Here is a 25,767-nt window from a genome sequence, read left to right as displayed (position 1 = left end):
GCATTCGTCACCAGCCGTTCTCGGTAAACATTCCGGCTACATAAGCTGCTGTTGCAGAGAAGCCTGAGAAACAGTAAGCGATCTTTGAATGCTATCGCACTCCAGTCCTAAAGGCGAAGCTTGAGAGTGCTCTAAGATTTTTTTCGTCCAAGTTAATCTTCATTTTTATTGCTTTTTCACATTTTATTGCTTCTTATTGTTTACTCTTATTTTCATTTCTTCTCAACATTTTAGTCAAGCTAACAATTAACATCCCTTACGCTTTTCCTTGCGTTACTACCTAATTGCTTATATTTCGCACTGAATTTTACGGGTTGTGACAAAAGTGTAGCGTTGCTAGCAACGATGCCGCACCATATTCTGCGCATCCCTTTGATGTTTTCCCATGCACCCTCTATGAATACCTCTTTATAGAAATATGCTGTGGACGGTTGAATAGATAATTGTTTATTTCAAGCACGAGTGCTGTGCATCGGCATAGTGTTGCAGTGGAAGTGTTAGCTCATTTATTGACCACATGTATTTTGCGAAGATGCATTAGGAACTCGGTTTTGAGTTAATCTTTCCCCTGACTGCAATTTGTAATGTCACAGCGAAAAATATTTTAGTGAAAGCTCATGATATTTGGGCAGTTTAAGCAGAATTACTGCATATGAAAGCATTGATGACACTGCCCTTCCCCACACATACACTGGAACCATCTGCTCTTTAAATAAGTACCTGAATGCAACATTGATGCATTCAGGTAGCATGTGTGGGTTTATTGACCAGCCGCCTTCACCCAAAAAAGATCACGTTCTCGTGGCGCCTGCGGCAGATTGGCGTTCCACGTCCGCCGTCAAGGTCTGTGAGGGGTGGCGCTGGCTAATACTCCCAGGGTTCTACTAGGAAACCTAAATACCCAAAAAAGTGGGTGGCAAATGTTGCCGCGGTAGCTCAATTGGTAGAGCATCGCACGCTGAATGCAAAGGCTGTGGGTTCGGTCCCCACTGCGGCAAGTTGTTTTTTCATCCATTTTCATTATTTTATCGTTTCTTTATTTTCATTTATTAAACACAAGTAATTTCCTCCATGTTGTCCTTGGTGTCAGTGTTTGATGGTTTCTTATGATTTGTCTTCAAGCATGCCATTTGCTTGAGGGTTTCCAAGGTAGCCTAAGTGGCACATTCCAGAAATGGGAAAAAAGTCCTACTTTACTTGCTTGTATTAGTGCATCTTCTTTGCTCTTTATTTTGTTGGTTTACTTGCCTCAGTCCATTTTTTTAAGTGAAGCCACAATGTAAGCATCGTAACCTAAGGAAAGAGTACTGAACGGAGGGGAGCAATATAGGTAAACGCACGGCAACTCGCCTTTCCTATATAGGCTTCCGGCCAATGACGGTTTTTGTCGCGAACGGCAAAATTCACCTGCCGTAGACTGGATGAGTTCAGGACGAAGTTTTCGGGCAGCCGCACGGCGACGTGACCTGCAGTCAGTGGTCGCTGACTGTGGGCACACCCACGCAGGTTCGCCGTGCAAAGCTAGCAGAGCCGGAATTCTCCTTTGTGCATACCGTTTGCCAGTGGATATCGATTTTTCACAAGGTGTACAATTTACGCCTTCCTTTTACCTAGCGGACAGTATTTTTCGATGGGTTCCCGCTTACGCCATGATCCTTAGTGATCGTCGATTGGCTCGTCGGTCGTGCAACAGGTGGCGCGCCACCTAGTAATCACTCACATTGAAAAGTAACGCAGGAGTTGAAACTCCATTGCTCGCGATGAAAAATTAATACATATCGCAATTCGGTAAACTCTAACAATTAGGGTGCCCAGAGCCAACAAATATAGAAGATGAGTGTTTGGCCTGAATCACTATAACGCATTTTGCAATTTTATGGTAAACCAATGTCACTTGCGCACGCTGGTTTAACTATTGGTACCTGAGCATATGCTGCTGAAAGGGACTCTCATAGAATTTCCTTCCATCTCCGTTATTGCAATTTTTCTTATATTCTTGTGCAGAAGGCTACCCTGATGGTGCTTTACAACAGACACAACATACGCAAACTTTTGGACAGAGACAGATGACGTGCCCTTTCAGAGTGAAATACTAAATTTCCTGTCCTTGCTTTTTCTTTTTATCTAGGATGAATGATTGACCCTTTTCACGGACCTTGTCGTTGTACTCTGGTAGCATCGACAATAGCACCAGTGACGATGTCGTCCCCTGCGACGTGGTTAGGAGGCCCACCTTGGAGAATCCTGTCACGTTCAGGATGTAGTCGATGGTGGCAGGTATGTCGAACGTGCCAACCTCCTCGAAACTGCGTTGCAAATACGCGATGTCATCCTATACTTTGCTTGGCGCAGGTTTATTTCATAGAGTAATTCACTTACTGATTGCTTGAATATCTGAACTGGAAAGTGCGTTTAGGTTCCGCTACCCGATATTTCAGACAGCATCCGATCTCGCCAACACAACCATTCCTGCCGGTGACATCCTTTTAGAAAGCAGTCACCGTTTCACTCTGCTCAATACTTGCTAGAGTGTCTCAATGCTCACCTTCTCGTCCGCTTCATGTACGAAGCGGAGTGCTAGGAGAACGTTGGGGCACCCTGAACGCTGCATCGACATCCATCGATGGTAGCAACGCTGGCCCTCCTTTTCACAGAAGTGCACGTCCTGCCAAACTTCTTTTCCGTAACTATGACGTTAAGAACAGACTTTGGCCCTGATTCTTTAGGGTGACGCGACAGGCCGCTCAAGTGTGAAGTGCTTGCAACGGACAAACCCTTGGCAACATTTGTTTCAGGCAATGATCCCGCAGCTCTCGTCTTCATTCTTTTCGGCATTCTTTTACCCAGAAATGACACGTTGTCGTTCGGATGGCGTAACTCTATCAGCAGCCCTGAGGGCCCGGGGACACGCTTACCCATCTGGTGCAGGAATGATCGGTTCACAGCAGCGAGTATTCTGCCTAACTTGTTCCTTGTCGAAGGTAGGACATAAAAAGCAAACTTTGGCCATACTTCCTTAAAAAGGCCATGCAGGTATTAGAAATTGGCTAGCTTTTCGCAACAATTGTTTCAGACAGTGAACCCGTAGCCTTAATCTGACTTTTTCAGGATTCTTGCACATAAAAATGCCACGCTGCCCTTAAGATACCATGATTCTATGAGCGACCCTGCTTGGCTGGTGAAGCTTTCGCCTACTTGGGACATGCATGATGTTTTCAAAAGTGTTATTAAAACAAAAGACGGCAATATGGTTCTTTAAAATCATTCAAGAAGCCAATAATGGGCTTCATAGACCCTAGCAAACACACCCACCAAGCGTGACAACTTCCATATTGTAAACTCAGCTCCAAAAACTGCATGCATCTGTCATTAGAGGCCTCAATCGCCGAGTTCCCCTTTAATTTTTTTTTCGTTTGAATACCTCGAAAATGTCCATTGCAGCGTCAACGCATCAGTGCGTTGTTAAATAAAGCAGTTTTGAGCGTATCAAAACGTTTTCACCTCAACATCTGCGAAGTCGATTCAAGCTCTCGGTTAGCCGCACTCAAATAAATGTCGTCATTTTTCACTCTGCAGGACTCCACCCTCGACGACCAAACCTGGGCGACCCCGCACGCCCGTGAGGCGGTGGCGAGGAAAGGACTCGACGTGCCCTCATGGGAGGCCATGGCCCTGCCATCATAAAGTGCTGGTTCTACAATAAATGTTTATCCCCCCACCCCCTTGACGCTAGCCCTCCACGATTAGTCAAAAACGTTTTGGTTCATCCACACTTCGCCCGTCTGTCATGCAACAGCACGCAAAGTGTCAAAACTCCACACCCGAAATGTACATTGATTATGCGTTTGAGACCGAACGAAAAAAAAAAGTAATGTTTCTACGCCATTTTTTGTCATGAGTCCTGTGCCGTTAGTCCAGTCCGTCAAAAATGTTTGGAGTGCGTCGATTTCACTTGCCTGTAACGCAACGTCACAGAACCGCGAAAACTCACTATGTCAAAGTCACGTGTGCACACTAAGCGTGCATTATAATGCCGAATAAAAAGAAAAAGTCTTTTTCTTTGGAATAGCCGGTGACTGCCAAGTCCCAAGGTAATAAAAGATGCCTGCCCGCCGATTGCTCTTGCGCTGACTACTAGTAGCTGACGAGTAGATTGAATCCATGATAGAGCGTGTAAGCGCGACTGAATGAGGACGTAGAAAGAAGCAGATACACAGAGAAAGCGCTGTCTCTTTGTATCTGTTTCTTTCTACGTCCTCTTTCAGTCGCGCTTACACACTCTATCCTGGATTCAGACCAACTATCCCACCAACGTGTCTTAACCAGGTAGATTGACGTTCTCTGCGTATAACAGAAGTTTTTGAGCGGCAGTATATGACGTTGGCGGGCCCTTTCAACACGTATGCGATATCGCTGTGCCATCACTTCTTTGCTGAGGATGCACCCTAGCGGTATTTTGAACCTTCCGTTGCAAGCCGTCGCGATTTTCAACCGGCCACCGCAAGCTAAGCAAGAAGTGAACCAATCGTGGACCCTGGTGCCGACCTCCTCAACCGGTCGTTTACTTACACTGCGATAGCTCGGAGCCACCAAACCCCACTGAATATATCCGCACTCTTCGACTGTCGCCAGCCAATTAGGTAAGAAAATACTGTCAAGGTAAGCAATGGCTTTTTAAGCAAACAAAACTGAGCTCTTATTAGCGAGGAGAACGATTGATTGGGTCGTTCAAACAACGCCGGATGTCGCTGCCTGATGCTTGCGCTGGCGGTTACGTAAATTTGACGTCACAAGATTGCAAATAACTCAGATTGGAATCATTTTCGTTAAATGGCCCTTGTATTCTAACACATCAACCCTGTACTCAGTCATGACCGAAGTAAAAAAAAATACACAAACGTTTATTGAAAAGACAAAAAAAATAAAGTACTGTTTAAAAACTATGAAATGTTTTTGTGGCCATCTTAATAATGACATACATTATAAAACAAAACGAAAAAGGTGCCACATAACAAACTCGCCTCCATTTCCAGAACTTCGGGTCATTCGTGGTAAGATTAACGTGGTAGTTTGACTGCGGCACACCTCTCTCGTTTAAAAGCCATACGTCAAATCCGTCGTCAGCCAAGAGAAAGCCTGAAAAATGATGAGAAGTGAAGCCAGCAGGTTTTCTTTAAAACAGAGCTTTCTTTGCCTGCAGGAATATACATCAAAATTTGTTTGCTTGTGCACTGAGTACACGCGTGACATTTTCAACGTTTGACGTTTTTTTTTACCTTATTTGCGTATCCCAGACCTGTAAACTTCTGCAAAAACTACTGCAAGTTTTTAAGCACCCCCTAATAATTTACTAAAAAACATTTATTAAACTTGGTAGAGGAAACTACTGCGCTACAGCATTCAATATATCAGGGCAATAATTGCTGGTATACCCGCCGTGGTTGCTCAGTGGCTATGGTGTTGGGCTGCTGAGCACGAGGTCGCGGGATCGAATCCCGGCCACCGCGGCCGCATTTCGATGTGGGCGAAATGCGAAAACACCCGTGTGCTTAGATTTAGGTGCACGTTGAAGAACCCCAGGTGGTCAAAATTTCCGGAGTCCTCCACTACGGCGTGCCTCATAATCAGAAAGTGGTTTTGGCACGTAAAACCCCGAATATTATTATTAATAATTGCTGGTATAATATTTTCCCGCGACTGCGAGTCGCTTCCTGAAGATAGAAAACTGCGACTTCTTTTACTGCTCTTTGTGGTTTAGCTGTGTTGCGTGGTAGTCGGACGAAGGTTCTTTAAAGCAGTAGAGTAGTGTACGTTAATGAATGCCTCATTTCGTTATGCACTTTTGAACGCATAAATAATCATCAACGTTTCCAATTATGCATGCCGCTAGATCTGCGTTAGGCCGTGACAGCACTCCCCATTGGTATCTATTTTATACATCATGAAGTGTTCGTCTGACTTGTGATATTCTCAAAGCAGTTCGATGGTAAGCATTGCAGGGTAAACCAGGCTAAGCTTGCCACACAGGAAAATGTTATACCACAGCATTATGTTAGAACAAGAGCTCATAAACTTATTCCATGCGAAGAGAACGTTGTTTAGACAAATCCTTGTACAGCTGTTTCATCGCACGCAGGGTGACAGTCTGGGCCGGCAGGTTGTGGGGACAGCTGCGTCAGATTCTGCACAACAACACTTTGTATTTCCCATGATGAACCTCGCTTGGAGCACATATGGCGCGACTTGCATGACAAGTCATAACCTACAGTTTACCGTTACGCTTAAAATGAAAAGTGTACAATCATTCCATTCTACCGGTACTAACATAAGGAATTGGTGCTTGGAGGTCTGCCAAGAAGGTTGAGAAGAACCTAACCAAGCACTCAACGAGGGATGGAATATAAAATTATTGGCGTAACGCTAAGACATGGTAAGACTGCAAGTGAAACAAGTATAGCCCATATTCTGGTTGAAGTCGACAAGAAGAAATGGTGGTTTTTGGGTTGGCCATTTAATGTGTAGGACAGATAACCTATGCTTTATTAGCATTACTGAGTGGGGCATGGAGAGGGGAAGCGCAGCCGAGAACGGCAAAGAACTGGGTCATGGGATGAAACAGGAAATGTGCAGACATAGCATGATGACAGCTGGTGCAAAACAACGGTAAATATAGGTCGATAGAAGAGAGCTACAAGGTATGCAGGTATGTAAAATGAGATGATAATAATCATGACCATGATGATGGTGATGATGCTATTCTACATAAAATCCATGTAAGAATAAACGTATACAAGCGTGGTCGCCTGTATCGTTGAATGAAATGCGCACCTGGACTTTGCGAAGGTAGGTTTGCCACCCAGGATACGGCGTTTCCCAGGAGACCATGCACGAGCAGCATTGGCGTCCGCTGTTCCGTTCTGTTATCCTTCGAGTTGGGTAGTATCCTGTCCACTTCTAGGATGTAGCCGTCCGCAGTGGTGACCTTGTGGACTTCGACGTTGTAGCCGAAGTACCGCATCAGTTCCGCCTGTGAGATTTTTTATTTACTTCAAACAGTTATTCAGCATCATTACACTCTTGAAGGCTACCTTTTACCCGCCATGGTTGCTCAGTGGCTATGGTGTTGGGCTGCTGAGCACGAGGTCGCGGGATTGAATCCCGGCCATGGCGGCCGCATTTCGATTGGGTGAAATGCGAAAACACCCGTGTACTTAGATTTAGGTGCACGTTAAGGAACCCCAGGTAGTCTAAATTTCCGTAGTTCTCCACTACTGCACCCCTCATACTCAAAAAGTGGTTTTGGCACGTAAAACCCCATAATTTAATTTAAGGTTACCTTTTACGTGTGAGCTGAGCCCGACCAATGATTTGTCTGAGCTCGTATGTACGACTGTAGGACGGCTGCTGTAAGAGAGGATTTGCTTTGTGACACCTTATTACCCAACTGCTTCCTTTATCACCAATGCTTTTAGCCAGAATACTCAGACATACTGAAGCCACCACCACGGTCCAGTGGCAACGGCGTTTTGGCGCTCTCCACGAAATCGCTGGTGTCGATTCTCAAAATATAAGGGACGCAAAAAACGATCGTGTGTTTCTAAATTAAGCTCTAGCTGGTCGAAATATTATTCCCCCCCCCTTCCACTATAGCAGCTCTCATAGCACGTGAAGTGGCTTTGGAGCTGTAAATCACGTAATTTGATCTCGCTTTGACCTAATTATACTTTACATTAGTGCGTTTAAAATGTAGCATTATAACGTGGGACAAAAGAGACACAGAGTGAGAAGCGGCCGTTCGAAAGTGTCTCTCCCGCTTTCACGTTCAGAGCAACATTTCGAACGCCCTTGCACACCAATTGGCTCGGCAATCAACAACTCTACAGCTGCATCCAGCATCATGTGGCCTCTTTGGGACATAAGCTGGCCGAACCACGCACATGCGTTGAATACAACGCTCATATCTATCTGCGCGCATTCACCTTACAGACAACTGCAGCTGTCACGTTGCAGCTGCAACTGCAAAAAACCACAAAAGCTACGCGGTCCATAGGCAGCAATTGCTTTTACAGCCAAGCTTTCACTGGGACTATAGAACCGTTCGAAAAAAACGTAACCGTGAGCACCGGAAGTGCGAAACTTGGTGCTGTCGGCCGATATTAGAACTGAACGTTGTAGCTTGCTGAAATTTGAACAGGATGTGAGGAGTTAAAAGGGTGACGGGGGCTTGAGCAAAGTTGCAAGTCGAACTAACAGCGTCGTTGGAAAGTATAGACTACGATACAGCAGTACGGTGCTAGTCTCCTGTTTTCTTGTTCAATTTATTTACATGCTGCGTTTTTTTTTTTCTTCAGCGAAGCACTGCATTGTTTTCATGCGCAAATATAACAATGTGCTTTGGAGCGTAGAAAATTCTGGCACATAAGGAAAATGAAAGGCAGCGATAACGTATGCTAAATAAGTGACGCAGATGTGGTATAAAGCAACAGCGGCTCATTAACTATGAAAGATCCGCAGTTTCAGCAGGATTTCAAGCACTTATGAGGGCTGCCCTATATAAGCGTCACTGTAGGAGCAGAATGTGCGCGCACAACAAGGTTACAAAAATCTACTCGCCCCAAAAGAAGCTACACATTTCTTACTTTTCTATATATACGCTTGTCGGCGTATTTCAATAGCCAGACGCCGACATGCAAAAATTCTTTTTTTTAACAGTTTTATTCCTACTGCGTTGTTTACTTAGCGCTGATGCCGACCAAACACATTACGTGCGCATCTTTTCGTATGTCTTTCTGGATTTTTATTTTGTTTTGTTTTCCTTTCCGACGCGTTCACTGCACATTGCAGTAGTATTCGGAAGGAGTAGCTTTGTCCGCACCTTGATTATGCTTACTCACCAGAGCGCGTTGTTCGGCTGCAATTCTTTGCCGGGCTTTAGTAACGGCAAAGATGCTTAATAATTCCGGTGAGGACAAGCAAGCGACCTCCAATTCTCTCAAAGTGGAGAGTGCAAGAGAAAAGGAGAGAGATTCATTCCGAGGGAAAGCTTTGTCCGGTTTGAATTGCTGACTTTAAGCTTGCTGCTCAGCGTTGCGCTAGATGGAAAATGGGGGCAAAATCGGAGGTAGAAATTGAAGAAAACTACCATGATGAGGAGTAGCTCTAATAAAAAAAGAAGTATAAATTATAAAGTATTAAAAAAATAAAATTATAAGCGCGTAATTTCCTACGCTTTCACTCGTCTATTATAGCGGAACAGTGAAAGCCTAATTCTTTATTGAACTGAAATACTGTTTAATGTCAAGTTTAACTTCCATTGGCAGTGAAGTTTTATGAGTAAAACGGGGTTAGCAGTGAGATTAACCGTACCGCGGACTTTTGTAGAGTGAAATGCTCAGATTCCATACACTTTGCCCATGTCTGTTGTGCCCCTCATCGTTTCCGCCGATGAAAAGACGCTTCAGGAACAGCGACACTCCGGAGCTATCAAGTACGAAGCCATTTTGAAATGGTCGCATGACGACGATTTTGTTTGCTTCTGTGATTGGCTGGCGTAGTAATTGCGCGGTCCGTGTGCCTTGGCTGCCAACTGATGTTTTTTTAAGTTGTATCCTACTATAGCCGCTTAGCTGAAGTATATATATTTAATATTTGGGGTTTTACGTGCCAAAACCACTTTCTGATTATGAGGCACGCCGTAGTAGAGGACTCCGGAAATTTTGACCACCTGGGGTTCTTTAACGTGCACCTAAATCTAAGCACACGGGTGTTTTCGCATTTCGCCCCCATCGAAATGCGGCCGCCGTGGCCGGGATTCGATCCCGCGACCTCATGCTCAGCAGCCCAACACCATAGCCACTGAGCAACCACGGCGGCTCGCTTAGCTGAAGTCCTCTCACAACCTAATGACATTGCTCTGCTATTAATGCTAGCCCGATCGGAAAGTAACAGCTCATTATTTTGAGGTAAATCGATTACATAAGGGTGAACTCCAATTTGCTATGACGCTCAGGTTTCGTCCTAAAACCAGCGCGCGAGAGAGAGAAACAAGCTTTAGTGATGTGCTGGAGATGTTAACATATAGCTGTTCACCCGACATGCTAAAAGCAGTCGTAAAAAGACAGGTCTATACAGAGAAAAGGTACGTTTTTAACATGCAAAACTGCATGAATCTATGGACAGAATACATTTTGCTTTTGAGTGGGACATCGTACATGTAACATTTCTATTGTTGCGTCGTCACCGGCTATATTTAACTGATGTTCATAGAAAACTGGATAAGTCTTAGCAGGGAACGTCCATCGATACGGAACAGCCCACTAGAGAAATACAGCCTCCACCGTTAACATACCGGAGGTAGCTTTGCCTGTTCAGCTACTTCGGTGGCCGCGGAGCCGATAGTCATCGACGGATTCAGCAGTGACAGCGACCCCAGCAAGAACGCGGCGATGAGAAATCCGGTCATGGCTTCGGAAAGAAGAAGGCAGACTCTTCGGATATCAACTTCACTCAGGCGAAGGACATCATGTGAGGGACTTCACGTTCGTTTCTACACGTCGATGCTTAACGCATCTGGCAAAAGCACCATCCCTTATAAACGCGCGTGTCCGTTGTCAACGTCCCCACACGCAAAACGCCAACAAAAGGAGAGAACTATCGCACGTCGACCGCTGATGCTGGCGCCTGGAAAGCGTTATGCGCGCGTCCGCGCAAGTGCGGCAAAAAAGCAAAAAAAGAAAACAATAACAAAAAGAAAATAAAGGAGACAAAAGCGTGTCTGTGTCCCGCATGTTGTCGCACGGAAACACGGCCCATATGGGATCATTTCTGTGCGCCCGACAACAGCCCGCTACAGTTAGGTTCAGCATTAGGTGTGCTTGACGGAACCTCGCCGATTGTGCGGCGCGGCTGCTCTTCAAAGGCAGAACGGGCGTGGAACACACTCTTGACGTAATATTCGCGCTACGGTGCGAGTTACAAAGCGCGCCCTCTTTGCCACGCGCTTTGGCATTGTAACTCATAGCGAGCGCGATAGTGCATGTATTTTCCCGAGGCCTCCCCATCGTCGGCGCGTCCGTTTTACCGTGCGCCTAATTGGACAATTCTCTTCACATTTCTTTTATGGTTCGAAAGCGATGAAACACCTTCTTTCTGGGCAGTTCGTTTTTTTTTTGCTTTTCTTTCCTCTTCGTTATTGTCTCTTGCTTTTCTTTCTTCTCTATAAGGTGCAATGTGAACTGCCGTACTTGATATATATTATCAGTTCGCTTGGACACGTTTGCTGCTCTACACGATATTGTGTGTGCAGCATTAAATCACTTGACACTTCCTAACTGTTAGCTGCATATCGAAGAAATCATTGCGTGCGTCAATATAGTGCAGCCCACTGCCTGTGTGCGTGCGACTCGTTGCGCGACCTTTTCAACACTTTAAACCCTGCTGCATCTCCGGGATGCAGCAGATCACGTGACCTCCAACGATGGGTGCACGGAAAGGTAGTGCACGCACGAAGCCTACCCATGGCGGTGTGTGTGTGTGAAAACATTTATTGGAATGAGGTCCGGAGGCTCGACCTCTTAAGTCAAGGCGGGCCGCTCCCACATTGGGGTGGTTTTCCTTTTGTATTGTCTTTTTTTTTGCAAAGCCTTCTTGAAGCCACCAGCGTTCAGGGCTCACATCGGCAGCAAACCACGTGTCTTTCAAACGCGGAGCGCGGGTCGCGTTAATTTGGCTGCGCGGACAAAGCGCATGGCAGAGCTGGCTCGATCCAAGGAGGCTTACAAAAGAAAGCATACTTGGTTCGATCGCCTGACGTCTGACATTGGATACGAGCACAGAGGTAGCGCACAAAAAGATCAACCCGTCTTGTTGGCTCGCCCTTGCCTGCGCGTGCTTCAGCTCTGGCAACCGCAAGCAAGTGACGTGAGCCCCAACACACGCTGGGCTCGGCCAGGCATGCATCTCGCACTCGAGACGGCACGGCGACGGCGACGGCGGAGGTGAAAACTTGCCTCGCAGTAATATACACTCCACAGGTACATGGACGACCCATCCCAACGAGTTCAACGAGAGTGATACAGGCGACGGAGAAGAGATTACCAGTACTGCGTGCTATAGCGAAGAAGAACTGGGGGTCAAAAGCTGCAAACGGGGACGCCTGGTCAATTAAGAGCAAACTGAGGCTAACAAATATTGGGGCAAGATATAGGAAGTATGTTGTGTAGCGGGTGCTCAATGAGTACAGGAATCTTTGAGGTATGAAAGAATGAAATGTACATAAACAAAATAATGTCGCCATACGATAGAATAGGAATAAACTTTATTTGTCCAGCAGTTGCTGATGTTGGTGCCCGGGGCTAGGGTGCCAGGGGTCCATCGCCCGAGGAAGGTCTTTCAAGCATGCCAGTAACCTCTTGGTTCTGGTGGCAATTAAGTTACTGGTGCTGTACTTTTCTTTTTCATTTCTAAAACATTGCAAATACCTCTATACTTAAAGATATGCAAGTTGTGGTCGTAAATAAAATCTTGCGTCACGCACCTATATGAATGCATGACTGAATCAACTTTTTAGAGTCTGCACACAGAACATTAAGTGGAGAAGCACTGATACAACAACCCGCTGTGGTGGCGTATTGGCTATGGCGTTGTGGTACTAACGAGGAAGGCATGGGATCGAGTCTCGGTCCGGCGGCCGCATTTCGACGGGGATGAAACGCAAAAACTTCCTGTACCAGGCATTGGTAGCCCGTTACAAAACCCTAGATGGTCAAAATAAATCCAGAATCCTCCACTACGGCGTGTCGCGTAATCAAATCGTGGTTTTGGCCCGTAAAACACCAAAGTTTATTTATTTTTGTAACTGACAAGAGCTGAGCAGTTTAGTTCAATAACGCCTGAGAAACTTTACATGCCTTCATGCCTTAAGAAACGCCCGCCGTGGTTGCTCAGTGGCTATGGTGTTGAGCTGCTGAGCACGAGGTCGCGGGATCGAATCCCGGCCACGGCGGCCGCATTTCGATGGGGGCTGGGGGCGAAATGCGAAAACACCCATGTGCTTAGATTTAGGTGCACGTTAAAGAACCCCAGGTGGTCAAAATTTCCGGAGTCCTCCACTACGGCGTGCCTCATAATCAGAAAGTGGTTTTGGCACGTAACCCCCCCCCCAAAAAAAAAATGCCTTAAGAAACAGACTTCGAGGAGCCATAAAGAGTGGAATACATATTTAATTTCACTCGATTTCAATGCTGCTTTACGCTCTATACAAAAAAGAAAGAAATGGCGATTCGTGTGAGTCACTCCACCCTCCTCCTTAAAATATGGCAGGAAAAATGTAAAGCAGTAGAAGCTCTGTTCGTACGCAAAAGGGATGAAGCAGCTCTGAGTTGAACTAAAGTTAAATCTTAATAAGGGGAACACTCTATGAATGCAAGTATAGTTTAAACAAACGTGAATTTATTTTTGTGTGCTTTTGCTGTCGTGTGTGTGTGTGTGTGTGTGTGTGTGTGTGTGTGTGTGTGTGTGTGTGTGTGTGTGTGTGTGTGTGTGTGTGTGTGTGTGTGTGTGTGTGTGTGTGTGTGTGTGTGTGCGTGTGTGCGCGTGCGTGCGTGCGTGCGTGTGTGTGTGTGTGTGTGTGTGTGTGTGTGTGTGCGCGTGTGTGCGCGTGCGTGCGTGCGTGCGTGCGTGCGCGTGTGCGTGTGCGTTTCGCTCGTTCTAATTCAGGGTGCCTGAGCAGCTGTATGGTTGATATTGCCCGCAATCGTCGACATCCAGAGCAGCGAACACCACAACGGGGACATTATTTATCACAGTGCCGTGGTCCCACTCACACCTGCCTGCATGTCACATTAGATAGATTTAGTTACACGTACGTAGAGGCTTCACGTACGCAAACGTGAAAAGCCTACGTACCTTACGTGCACGTTATCTGAAACGCTTTTAGCTACACGTACGCGACGCACGCCAAGAGGGACCCCGTAGCTCCATCTATCGGGAAATGTGAACACGGCGGTAACCAATTCAACCCCGTCGCCATGTTTCGATGCGAGCCGTCTGCGCGCGCGCGGCCCGCTATCGCTTGTTCGTGATCTTGCGGAACTCCCGCGCGAAGCTGTCTACGTGCGCAAGAAACGCACGCAAAGAATTGAATCTCACGTACGTCCGTGAGACGCGCGCGCGCCCGCTACGTTTTACGCATGCGCACTCCTGACACGTAGAAGCTCTACGTACGCAAAGCCTCTACGTACGTGTAACCAAAACTGTCTATTAAGCCTGCTGCTTCGTTATCTCATCGTCGCGTTGACGCAGGGTGCCATATGTGGAACGAAGCGCCGCTCTTGGACGCAGATGCAAATGTATATCCTTTTAAGCCCGCACCCATCCGCTCTTAGATTGCTCCCACACTGCTCGTCTATTCAGTACATTCACCTTTATACTGGTGAATAATGATGGTGGGTGAAAGCTGTGGCATCTATAGTCAGGTTGTTTTCGTGAACTAGTAAGCCGAATTCTATTATTTAAAAAAAAAACGTTGAACTTTGTTCATTCTGTACAGAGTCATCACCAGCTAGAGAATACCCCCAATTTTGAAAATCCACCGAATTCAGTTATTCCTCCGCGCTTCTCAGCTAATTTACTGCTGCAACAGCGAGCTCACGCAGTGGGGGGTGTCGTATTCTGAAGAACTTAGCCTTTGCTCATGCAGACAACTTCGTCCTCGTCCGCTACAATACTGCAATTGTCGTGACCTCGGAAGTGCTCCCAAGAGAAAAAGTTGTACATGCACATCGGTGATTCTGCGAAAATGCCGTTCTTTTTTCTTTGACTACGGATTTAACTTGAAATTGAGGAACGCCAGTCCAAGCTTGGCAAAGCGAACTTTCCAGTGCACTCATGAATTTCCGTTTGTGCGCAAGAATACTGTTATGTTCAGTGACCATGTGGTCTAGTGTAGGATGCGTGTCACGCCGATGTGCTCAACCAACGCAAGCGACGTGAAAACGCCGTGGTTAGTGCATGTAGCTCCCAACTGCACATTGACTTAGGGGGGGGGGGGGGGGAATTCTAATACTAGGAGGGTTGCTAGAAAATGCCTGTATAGCGAATTATTTTTTACCATAAATGCGTGTGATGAAAGGTTGGCATCATTGGTTTTGCCCGCTGCTCTTTCTCTTCTAGGCAAACCGTGCATTGCAAAAACGTAGGGCGGTTCAAGCAAACAAACGAGCCAAAAAAGTGCATAACAAAGCTAAGCTAGCTCAAATTATTCGGATAGATGAAAATAAGTGCCAAGAAATGCCAAGAGCACTAACGCAGAGCTCACATAAAGTTCAAGTTAGCACATTGTGCGTCAAAACACTCACAACTTGCACAGCAAGTAATACCATCTACGATTACAGAGCAGTCAGTATCATTTCAATTGTATTTCAAGGAAGCACAGTGTACAGTAAACATACACAAGGTTACCCCACCCATCAACATCAAGGGACACTTCGCAAGAATCCTCAATCGGAAGCGCATAACCGCTGGATATATTCCATGGAGAGAATCCTGTTAAGCTCCGGCAAATACAACAACGGGAAGTCTGCTAGATGCCTAAATGACCGTCGATTTTGGAGAACACATCGGTAATGTGCGCATGCCGAAGGACGGTCTTCTTGCCACGAACTGCAGCACGTGGGGTAGTCAGCCAGATTTTCAGGAAGCTGAAGAGATAGTGAAGAATAAAGAAAAGCTAGCAAGAGAAATAATTGAGATCGAGAGGATGGACAGGCTTGGCACACGATGTGTCAATACGCCATCTGTAGGGTTATCTGGAAAAGGACATTGCGTTCCTTTGTGCATGTATATTTAGGTATGTACCGCATCAAATAAACATTTGTCGAAAGTTAGTTCCTCTGTTGTCTTGCCTCCTTTGCCCCGGTATCAAGTATGCGCTATGGAACGTTTTCCAGAAAGGGCCCCTCTAGCGGCCGCCACGTCAACTAAATTTTACGGGCAATAACACATTTTATATTTACCGACGTGAAGGTGACATGCATGCAACGTGCACACCGTTTGTAACGAAGATTTGAGAGATGCACCAGCCTTTTTTATATAACAACTTGGCGAGTACTTTGAGCCATCTGGTAAGGACATGAGTAAGCGTCAAACAGGTCTCGGCAGGACAGTCAGTAACATGAGGTTATTTCTTTTTTAAATTGACGAGCGCGCCCTGCCAATACAATATGTTGAACATTCCCAGCCGGTTTGTGCATGTGACGGCACAGCGAGTGTCTGGCATCAGACTCGTCGCACTGAGCCTATCGCTCGAGCGTTTGTTCTTGGGGTCGTTTTCGTCGACAAAACTGCTTGCAGTCTTTCCTGGGAACTGCTGAAGTGTTTCCTTTAAACGATATTCACACTCCTAACACGAGCAAAATTATTATTCAGTCCCTCAAGCTCCGGAAATTGCCGCCGATCATGCAAGGGATGGCGCACTCGATTCGCACACCTACCCTGCGGTAATGACGGTGCAGCTTCGAATACAGCTGGGGCGAGGGTACGCGCATGCGCATAGCAGGATAGGAAAATAGCACCGCCCTCCCCCGCCCCCCCCCCAAAAAAAATAAACTTGTTGCCCACTTTGCAGCAGACTCGTCATAGCATGCGGTGCCGGAGACGGGCGTTGAAAAATAGGATAATAAGGTCTGGCTTCTCGAAACTCAGCTGCACAGGAAGCACCGAACATGAATTCATTCCGGTACACACAACACGAAGGTTCTCTTTTAGAAGAAAAGAAAAAAGAGAGCGAACACAGACCGCACAGGCCATCATTCGATAATAAAAATTTTATAAACTGAGCCCTCCCGTTCTGAGGCCACATTTCAGGGGCTCCAAACTTAAAGATTGTGCGGCGACATCACCGATTCCTTTCTCTACATACGAAAGCCAATTGCCATCGCACAGTAATTCGGCAAATTCGGCATGATTAATGAACACTTCTATACAACGTATGCTAATGCGAAGCCATGCGCATGCTTTCAGTGCATTAAGCACCTAATGCGAATGTTCTCAAGCAATTCATGGCTAAAACGACTGCCATGTGCAGAGGGAAACGTGCAGGATATCGCCAGTGTCAATGACCGTGAACGAAGAGTTCTTCCCTTGAATGCAATACCACTCCTGGTACATGCTCACACCCTTTTTTCCACATCCTACCTTCTCCAAAAAAGAAGCAAACGAAGAGAATGTAAATACTATGTAAACTGGCATGTCCGGCGATCCTCTAACGTTTTTTCCTACTCTGACCATGACGAAGTAGCAGTGCCTGCTAGTAATCTCCTATGGCTGAACGCGTAAAACGGGACACTTTTTTTGTATAGTTTCAAGTCAAAGATCCATTTAGCAGACATTTTACTGTGATGGATTCAGGCCAATGAATCAGACGTGAATAAATTGTACTCAATAGAAATTTCACAGAGCGCCAATGCTGCTTTCCTCTGGGAGATTTCAAGTTCGTTTACTGACATGCCTTTTCACAAACACCCCACGTACCAATTTTTTCTTATAATGCCATTATTAGTAAAGACCGTTCCTTAAAGCAGGTTAGGCATGCAGAAGGTTTTAATTATTGATGGGCAGAGAAGCAAGTATAACCGTGTGTCACGGGTTAGATCTTTTCACCGTACTAGGTTCTTTAACGTAGTCAAAACAGACCAATTTAGGAAATACGAAGCGCAAGCTCTTTGTCGCACATGCACAAACAATGATTTATATGAATTCGACGACATATAACTGCTCACAAAGGTCAATATAGATCTCTTAAAGTATGGAGTCTCTAAACAGTCTCCAGACTACACAATCAAATTATTAAAGTTCACATATCATTTTATTTCTCGGTGTGGGGCGTCGGATGACGTCATGACTGTAATGGTGCAGACAAGTGGGCTACTGCTGAGGTAAAAACGTCTGGTGGCTGGAGTCGGGAGGTGAGACGTGTCACGACGTGGTAGGAACGTAAGCCATGAGGGAAGGTTGCGAGCACAGAAGCTGTGGTTGGTGCTCCACTGGACGGCTCGCAGACACACACCAGCTTCAGACGTTGAATCGTAGGCTCAAGAACACCAGATCTAGACAGGAGCCCGGACCCATGGGTCAACGGGCTGCTTCTTCCGCCGTGGGTCTTCTTCGCCCGACTCCTTTATCACCAAGGCAGGAGGCGCTCCAGCGTTCCACGCTCGCGCCACGAGGCTCCCAGGAGGTCTTTTTTTTCACCTTTTTCTGGTCCCTTCGCACGATCATGCTCGCGCCTTCGTCGTCATCGTTGTCGTCTTCGCCTTTCCTTTTCAACGCAGTATGTGCACCTGAGTGAGTGAGTGAGTGAGTGAGTGAGTGAGTGAGTGAGTGAGTGAGTGAGTGAGTGAGTGAGTGAGTGAGTGAGTGAGTGAGTGAGTGAGTGAGTGAGTGAGTGAGTGAGTGAGTGAGTGGGTGGGTGGGTTAGTGAGTGAGTGAGTGAGTGAGTGAGTGAGTGAGTGAGTGAGTGAGTGAGTGAGTGAGTGAGTGAGTGAGTGAGTGAGTGAGTGAGTGAGTGAGTGAGTGAGTGAGTGAGTGAGTGAGTGAGTGAGTGAGTGAGTGAGTGAGTGAGTGAGTGAGTGAGTGAGTGAGTGAGTGAGTGAGTGAGTGAGTGAGTGAGTGAGTGAGTGAGTGAGTGAGTGAGTGAGTGAGTGAGTGAGTGAACTTTTATCGGGTACAGCAAAACGCGATAAAACGCGCACCCAGCTAATCCTACAACGGGACTGACAGATCTAGCCTGCCGGCCCAATCGCGGGTGCGCCAGACAGCCAGGATTTGTTCCTCAAAGACGGGACTTCATGACGCATGCCTGCAGAACCTTTTTTCGAAAGGATTCAAAGATACAAATCCTTAAAGTGATTTCAAAGACATGCAACAGTTAGTTACCGTGTCTGATGTGTGGAGGTTATATCAGTATTTGTCATAAGTGGGCTGAGGTAATTATGTATGCAGTGGTGCACTTATGTTCTCTTGTGTAGACTGAGCCCGAAGTTTTATGTACGCCTGGCATTTGCGTAATATGTAACAGACTTCTGCAAAGGTTAACCCCGCATTTGTGTAGCAGCGTGTACAGTGGTTTGAGAACGGAACTGCCGTCGTGGTGTTTTAATCTTTATTATCATTCTAGTTACTATCACATTTCTCGTTCATTGTTCCATTAATCCCAATAACACAGATAAAAAAGGAGCAGGAGAGCTGTTTTTGACCTCATTATGCCCACACTAACCCCTTTATTGAGTAATATTGAGAACCGAGTATTTTTTTTTCAAACAACATCAGAGTTGTCGTTGTCCTATTAAGTGTGATGAACGTTGCACTTATACAATGCCACCAACTGGTTTGGATGACATAGTGGCATATATCCACTAGGTGAGCTGTTTTACTGCTAGTAATATTATTCCTTTTCTTTTGTCTCTAAGATTCGATAGGAAATATTCTTTTGTTTCCAGTGCTGACGCAGGGTTCTTTGAGAAATCCCGCTGGTTGATCGTCCATTCATCTGCTATCCTAGAAGTGTCGTAGCTAGGAGCCTGTCCAACATCGGCTGGAGCAGGACGCGACACAACGTGACACCACATTTCTTCAAACTCTACTAACCTCGGCACCCCGTTCAACGTTGTAGTTGTCTCAGATTATTCATTCAACATCCTGAGGGCAGAAAATGTGGTTTCAGTGTTTTAGTTTCAAGCTATCTTCTGCTAAATGTGCGAACTGTATTCTTATGAACGATATGAGTTATGATAACTATTTAGTCAAGCTACAGACTTGGTACGTTAATCAATGTGCGATATGTCACGGGAGATGAGCCAGATGAAGTAAAGAGAAACATACATACGTGTGAACGAAACTGATTAGCACGTGAACTCCAGCAAACCAAAAGCCTCGAACCGTGTCCAATGCTGCCCTGCAGAATAGTGACGTGGTCTGTGACGCACGCTTGAAGGGGCCTATAAGGGCAGCCTTTAAGCATCAAACACGTCTCCAAATGCAAATTACATAATTATAGTCCTCGTCAACATTTCAAGTGAGACACATAGGCACGGCGAACAATCGAATTTTATATATATAGCGATTTCACTGATCCAAAGGCAACATGTGACATAGACACACGATGGCGCCTATCTAGATCCTTCCTTCCTAACAGTGCGAAATACACTGTTGGCAAGGTGACAATGCAGGGCCTATACGGCCGCTCATCTTAACGTAAGCGCTGAGTGGTACTAGGCGAGGGTAGCCGAAAACAGCCCCAATTTCCTTTCGTCTGAATCGCTATTTTTGTCACCCCATAGAGTACGCTTTAGGATCAATTTGGCTGACTCATTGTGTGCAGCTCTGACAGCGTGGGTAGCTTTAACGTTGCCGACTACGGCACAATGGGCGGGTAACAGGATAGAAGGAAATAACAAAGAAATAGCACTTCGCAACACGGTTGAAGGTAAACGTATCGGCCCGACACATTATCGTCACAACACATCGCGTGGTAGGCTTCAGTCTTTCAGTTCTGCAGGCATTGTTACGACAGGGCAGTTGAACAAGGGTGTACAGATGCAATATATGATAGCAGGCTGGTGCGAACTTGCAGAATCACAACCCAATCTCCAGCGAAGCTGGTTTGTTCGAGCAGTTGTAAGAATTTCAATTCTTTCATATTCTCTGCCCGTGACGGCAAATGACACAATTAACCCACATTCTTATTCTAAAGATGAACCAACCAGCCCCATTGAACACACTGCTAACCACTCACATTGAACTTGGCCTGTACATCACCCATTACCTGGGTGTTACCATCTCCAAACATAAACAGGGTGTCTCGTTTAGTCCACTGAGAACACTGGGTGAGCCTCGTATAACGCGTGAAAATCGAAAACACGAAAGGAGGTTTCCATAATTAGTTGAAATGTTATTATTAGAAAATAAACGTTAAAATTGCTGGACACTTTGACATTAGGGTGCATCCAATTTCAATTAAATACAAACTTTCTATAACCCTGAGTATCCTCGGCACATTAGGAAAGGTAGCTCATAACGGCAGCGGGACATTGAGCACTCGGCAAGTGTCTGCGCTGAAACCCAATGATGTGTTTTCAACGGGTCAGGTAGTTGTTCCTTGCGGGAATCCGTGTACCGTAAACCTTTAGCTTGGGCGAGTTAGTTCATACTTGGATAAAAAATGAAGCGCGACTGAGACAAAGACAGGAAGAAACGCAAAAGCTATATCACAAGTGCTTGTGGCATAGCTTTGTGTTTTGTAATCTTCTCCTGGCCACGGTCGCGCTGCGCTTTTATGCGCATAAAGGTTAGTTTCCCCAGGGTGGCAGCATGCTCAGTACTAAAGGACCCCGCGTCTCCATGTATGCAAGCGATTATTAGAGCCTCGTCTTCGTAACGTGCAGAAAACAGCGCGTAGTTTTCGACAGACTTCAAAGTCATGATGTATATTCAGTAAAAAGAAAAATGCCTTTGCAAGTACATTTTCTTCGCACCTAAAAATACATTTAATGTTTGTGACTGCGCAGGCATTAAGTTCATGCGCACCGTTTAAACAAATGGATTAGACAACCTGACCGAGCGACACAGTACAAAGCCCTGAAGCAGCAGAGAAAAATGACATGTACATCTAAACAAATAATTCAAAGCAGTAATATAGAAACAAATGCAGTACGCACATTTTTTGTTGTGGAAATCCGGTGACACACGTATACGCACCCAAAGAAAGAAAAGCGCATATGTTAGCGTCATATAACATTTTCTAAGCGATATCTTCACCTCTTCATACTTCATAACCAATGGTTGCCCAAGTGGCAACTAAATTCTCTAGATCTTTTACGGTGATTTGCGCATTCTCTATGCGCATAGTATTTTCCCGCTCTCTGTAAGGCTCTCTTTTTATGCGCTGGTATGTTAAAGTGGGCCTTGTTGGTACTGAAGATAGCGTGTCTGCGTGATTGCTGACGTTTGAGTGTATACCGTTGTTTTCTTGATTCATCGGTCTCGTTGTTCTATATTCTTGAACGATATGCAACGTGTCCATTCCAGGTATTTTAATTCTTCCATCTCTCTCTGCCTGAACAGGACACATCTTTCAGCGTTCCACATTTAACCTTACGGTGCCAAAAAGGGTCTTCGTGTTCGCAAAGAATGCAAGCGAACAGGTCGTTGGCACTCGTTCGGGGATAGTTCGCCCATCGCCTCCGCCTTCTCACACTTGCACCCCCGTCCCCCCCCCCCTGCACCTGCAGGAAAAAAATAAGAACCAAAGTCGTTAAGCTTATTTAAGTGTGACAGAGGGTCGCGTCTTTGTCGCCGGTTGACTTTGCTTCTCTTCTGGTAAGGGGCACCTTGCACGGTTAAGCAGGAACGTATTTCTTTTTTTAAGACGTAAATGTTGCTGGAGATGTCTGTTCGGCACGCTAGTCCAGGTGCGAAGGTGATGCATGAATTGTCTCATTCGTACAAACACGTTCACAGCACACCGAAGTAAAAATTTGGAGGACGCTTAAGCTTCGCCTTTAAGAGTGGAACGCAATAGCATTCAAGGACCCCTTAGTGCTTTTCATGCTTCCCGGTAACTGCCGCTTATGTAACCGTTTATCAAGAAACGCTTGCTCCGAAAGCTATGCACGAAGGCGAGCTTGATGGTAGAAGCGTGGCCTCTTGCGGGGGTCGATCTCCTGTTATTGTTACGCGCTTTTAATATTTCAGTCTGAGAAGAGCTAACATAAAGGAGATGCGCTGTCGGTGTTTTTTTTTTTCATTACATTTGTTCGTGGGATGCGATTCTCAAAATTCCAAGGAAAAACATTGTAAAGAATGAAAGACAAGGTATAAGCAAATTCGGTGGTAGAGAAGTGGTTGGATATGCGTAGTTCAGAATTTGGTTCAATATTCTTTTTGCCGAAGCGATGTGCAACGATATGGTCCAACGCCGACGCCTGACGCCGACACACTCCTTAAAGCTATCGCGTTAGAAGAACGAACAACGCTGCTCTAAGATCAAAGCCTTTTTTTATGTTTCCTTCCTTTCTCTTTAAAAAAGTTTTACATTTTTTTTTTCTTCAAAGAGGCATCAAAGAGAAATAAGACAAGCTATATTTTTTGGCGCATCGAAAGCATATTACATACCTCGCACGGAGAGCTGGCAAGCCGAACACGGCTGAAAAAAAGAGAGAAAAAAGGAAAAGGTATGCGATGACGCACATCTTGGAACTCCTGGACTACCCGGCGACCTCACTGTATTGACTTCAACAATGTGTGGGTGCGTCTCAGGAATGTTTCGTTGGGGGAAAAAAACCTCAACTCAGGGAGTTTAGAATAATTTTCCAGAGCAGTAGTAATTGGTTGTTATACTTAGGGAACAGGACAGCAAAAACAAACAAGTTGACCTGCATTAGTAAAGTGCAACTCTACAATACAAAATATGTTGCCCTTGAAGGTAGGCTTTGTAAGCCAGGAAAGACGCATGAACGAGAGGCGGGCGGTGACACCGCCTAGCGGGGTGACCATTAAATGGACTAAAGAAGCTAAAGGTAGCTACTGACACTGCATTGCGTTATGAAAGAGACAGAGTCTAAACGGAAGATGTTCGAACGAAATTCTCGACCCCCTTCCCGCCTCGCGGCTATATGCCGGTGGATGTGGAACATCCTTTCAACCGCAGGCGTCAAGTCTAATACGTGAACATAGAACCAGGCCAGGGCACCTTGCTTTGAGAGCGTGTAGAACTGCTCCAAGCGGTCATAACTGTTGCGAAGCCCTCGCTACGACGTCCTTTACAACCCCCTGCGCAACCCCCTTGCGCAGCCATAATTTAACTTTACTCGAAACTGTTGAAGTCAGGGCCCTCCACGATGAGAACTGAAGGACTCGATTTCCTGTAAGTTGCAAACGCGTGATGCAAGCACACACTGAAACCACGGAAAACATAACGGAGATCAACTGGTTGCTGCAATCGAAAAGTGAAAATAATACAGCACGGAAATCAGAGTGTGCGAAACGACAAATTGCCAAAGGCGGGAGCCGAACACAGACCTTCCGTATCCAAAGGTAGACGTGCGGCAGAGGGCGGCCTCGTTGCGGTTCTCTACCGTAGCTGAGACAACGCCGTTTTCAACCAGTAGGGAGTCACGAATGAACAAAGCATGCGAATAGGGCAATCGCCGTGTTTGCCTCATCTTATGCGCACATCACACGTCGGTAGGAATGAGTGTTACTAAAATGACAAATGAATGTTTTTTTTTGGCATTGCTAACTGACCAGACCACTTTTCTTTCTCACATCTTGGGCAAACGTTTAGCCGCGCGACAGGAACAAAAATACTCGGGGGGGGGGGGGGGGGGAGCTCTGGCTCCTGTATTGGTGCTAAACGCTTGCGCTTCACACACGAGATGTTCCAACACGAACTGGCCTAATTAGTTGCGCTGCTAAGTCGTTTTACGTTCCTGTCATCAAGCAGCCCCACTACAGTGATAACCAAACCTAACTTCACTTTGTTTACTGCCAGGACCTAAGAACGAGCTATTTACACGGTATGCAGTTTGGTATTTGAATTTCCAAAATGAACTATGGGAACAACGTACTCACGTACGGTTTCACATCCTGCATGCCCAATATCTTGAGCACATTTTTGCTTTCTTTATTTACTCACTTAATTATTTCGTTGCAGCAATCGCTATCTATAAACGTTCGGCGCTGGCAGTAGGCCACATGTCTTGCCTGTGGGGAGAGCACTTGTTCCTGTATTGGTGTTCAGCGTTTCCGCTTCACACACGAGATGTTCCAACACGAACTGGCCTAATTAGTTGCGCTGCTAAGTCCTTTTACGTTCCTGTCATCAAGCAGCCCCACTACAGTGATTACCAAACCTAACTTGACTGCAAAATGCAACTGCAACAACGTGGTAAAAGGAACGCGAACATGTCAAAATAAATCCGGAGTCTCTCGCTAATCCGTGCCTCAGCATCAGTATAAGACACGAATTAATGAAAACGTCGATGTAAGGAAGTACGCATATAGTCGCCCACACAAAAAAGTAAAAGAGAAAGTCAGCCGGTGAGATGGAGTATTCATACTGCTTGCCACTAAATGTCGCAAAGTTATGCGCTGATCTCCCAAGCCACCCTGGCGCTAGTCACTGCACGTGTTCAAAAACACCGGCAAACTTGCTCAGTATTTAATACCCACAATGGTGGAATTTGGCGATGGTAATTTATGTGCAAAAATATGGCACTTGTTTAGGGTCCAGTGCAGCTCCCATATTAAAATTAAAGACCTGGCAAAAATTGATCAAGCACTATAAATAAGTTTTGACCACAACCAATTTGTTAAGGATTGCCGTTAAGTAGTTGATCTCTTGATTTTATTAAGGCTATCGTCCAACAAAGCAACAATTTTTGTGGCCACTATTGCGTTAGATTATCGCCTGGGGTCCCATTTCATTTCACTTTATTTATTATGAACTCCCAGAAAGGAGTCGTATTAGATTTCTGCACCTTCAAGTGACATTTATTACAAGGGTACATGTGTGTTTGATGCATTCACCACGACCGCAGAAGTGCGCTCTTACCTTGCAGTCCGTGCCACTTGAAGCTGACAAAGTGGGGCAGCGACATGCTGTGCTTCAAAGCTGTGTTGCAAAAAAAAAAAAAAAACGTTGCGTTCACACAGTGCATTCTAGTTTCCAAAAGCAGGCAGGAAATCTGCAGCTGGGTTTCCAGGACACTT

General features: G+C 45.8%; 1 protein-coding gene across 3 annotated transcripts in view; it reads right to left on the bottom strand.

The window, feature by feature from the left end:
- LOC135911477 (gastric triacylglycerol lipase-like) overlaps positions 1-25,767 on the bottom strand; it is a 78,260-nt gene that overhangs the window by 10,318 nt on the left and 42,175 nt on the right. The window contains exons 1-4 of one of the 3 annotated variants that reach the window (XM_070528205.1): positions 10,349-10,618; positions 6,829-7,027; positions 5,022-5,136; positions 2,156-2,306 (exon numbers count right to left, since the gene is read on the bottom strand). In XM_070528205.1, the coding sequence (XP_070384306.1) occupies positions 2,156-2,306; positions 5,022-5,136; positions 6,829-7,027; positions 10,349-10,462 (579 nt within the window). In that variant the 5' untranslated portion in view covers positions 10,463-10,618. Of the gene's footprint in view, positions 1-2,155; positions 2,307-5,021; positions 5,137-6,828; positions 7,028-10,348; positions 10,619-25,767 lie in introns of those variants that run through there. The other 2 variants (XM_065443782.2, XM_065443785.2) reach the window with 2 other exon arrangements.

The sequence above is a fragment of the Dermacentor albipictus genome, chromosome 10, assembly GCF_038994185.2.
Source record: "Dermacentor albipictus isolate Rhodes 1998 colony chromosome 10, USDA_Dalb.pri_finalv2, whole genome shotgun sequence".
Classification (NCBI taxonomy): Eukaryota; Metazoa; Arthropoda; class Arachnida; order Ixodida; family Ixodidae; genus Dermacentor; species Dermacentor albipictus.
Note: the sequence above shows the minus strand (reverse complement) of the source record. Positions and strands in the feature narration are given on the sequence as shown.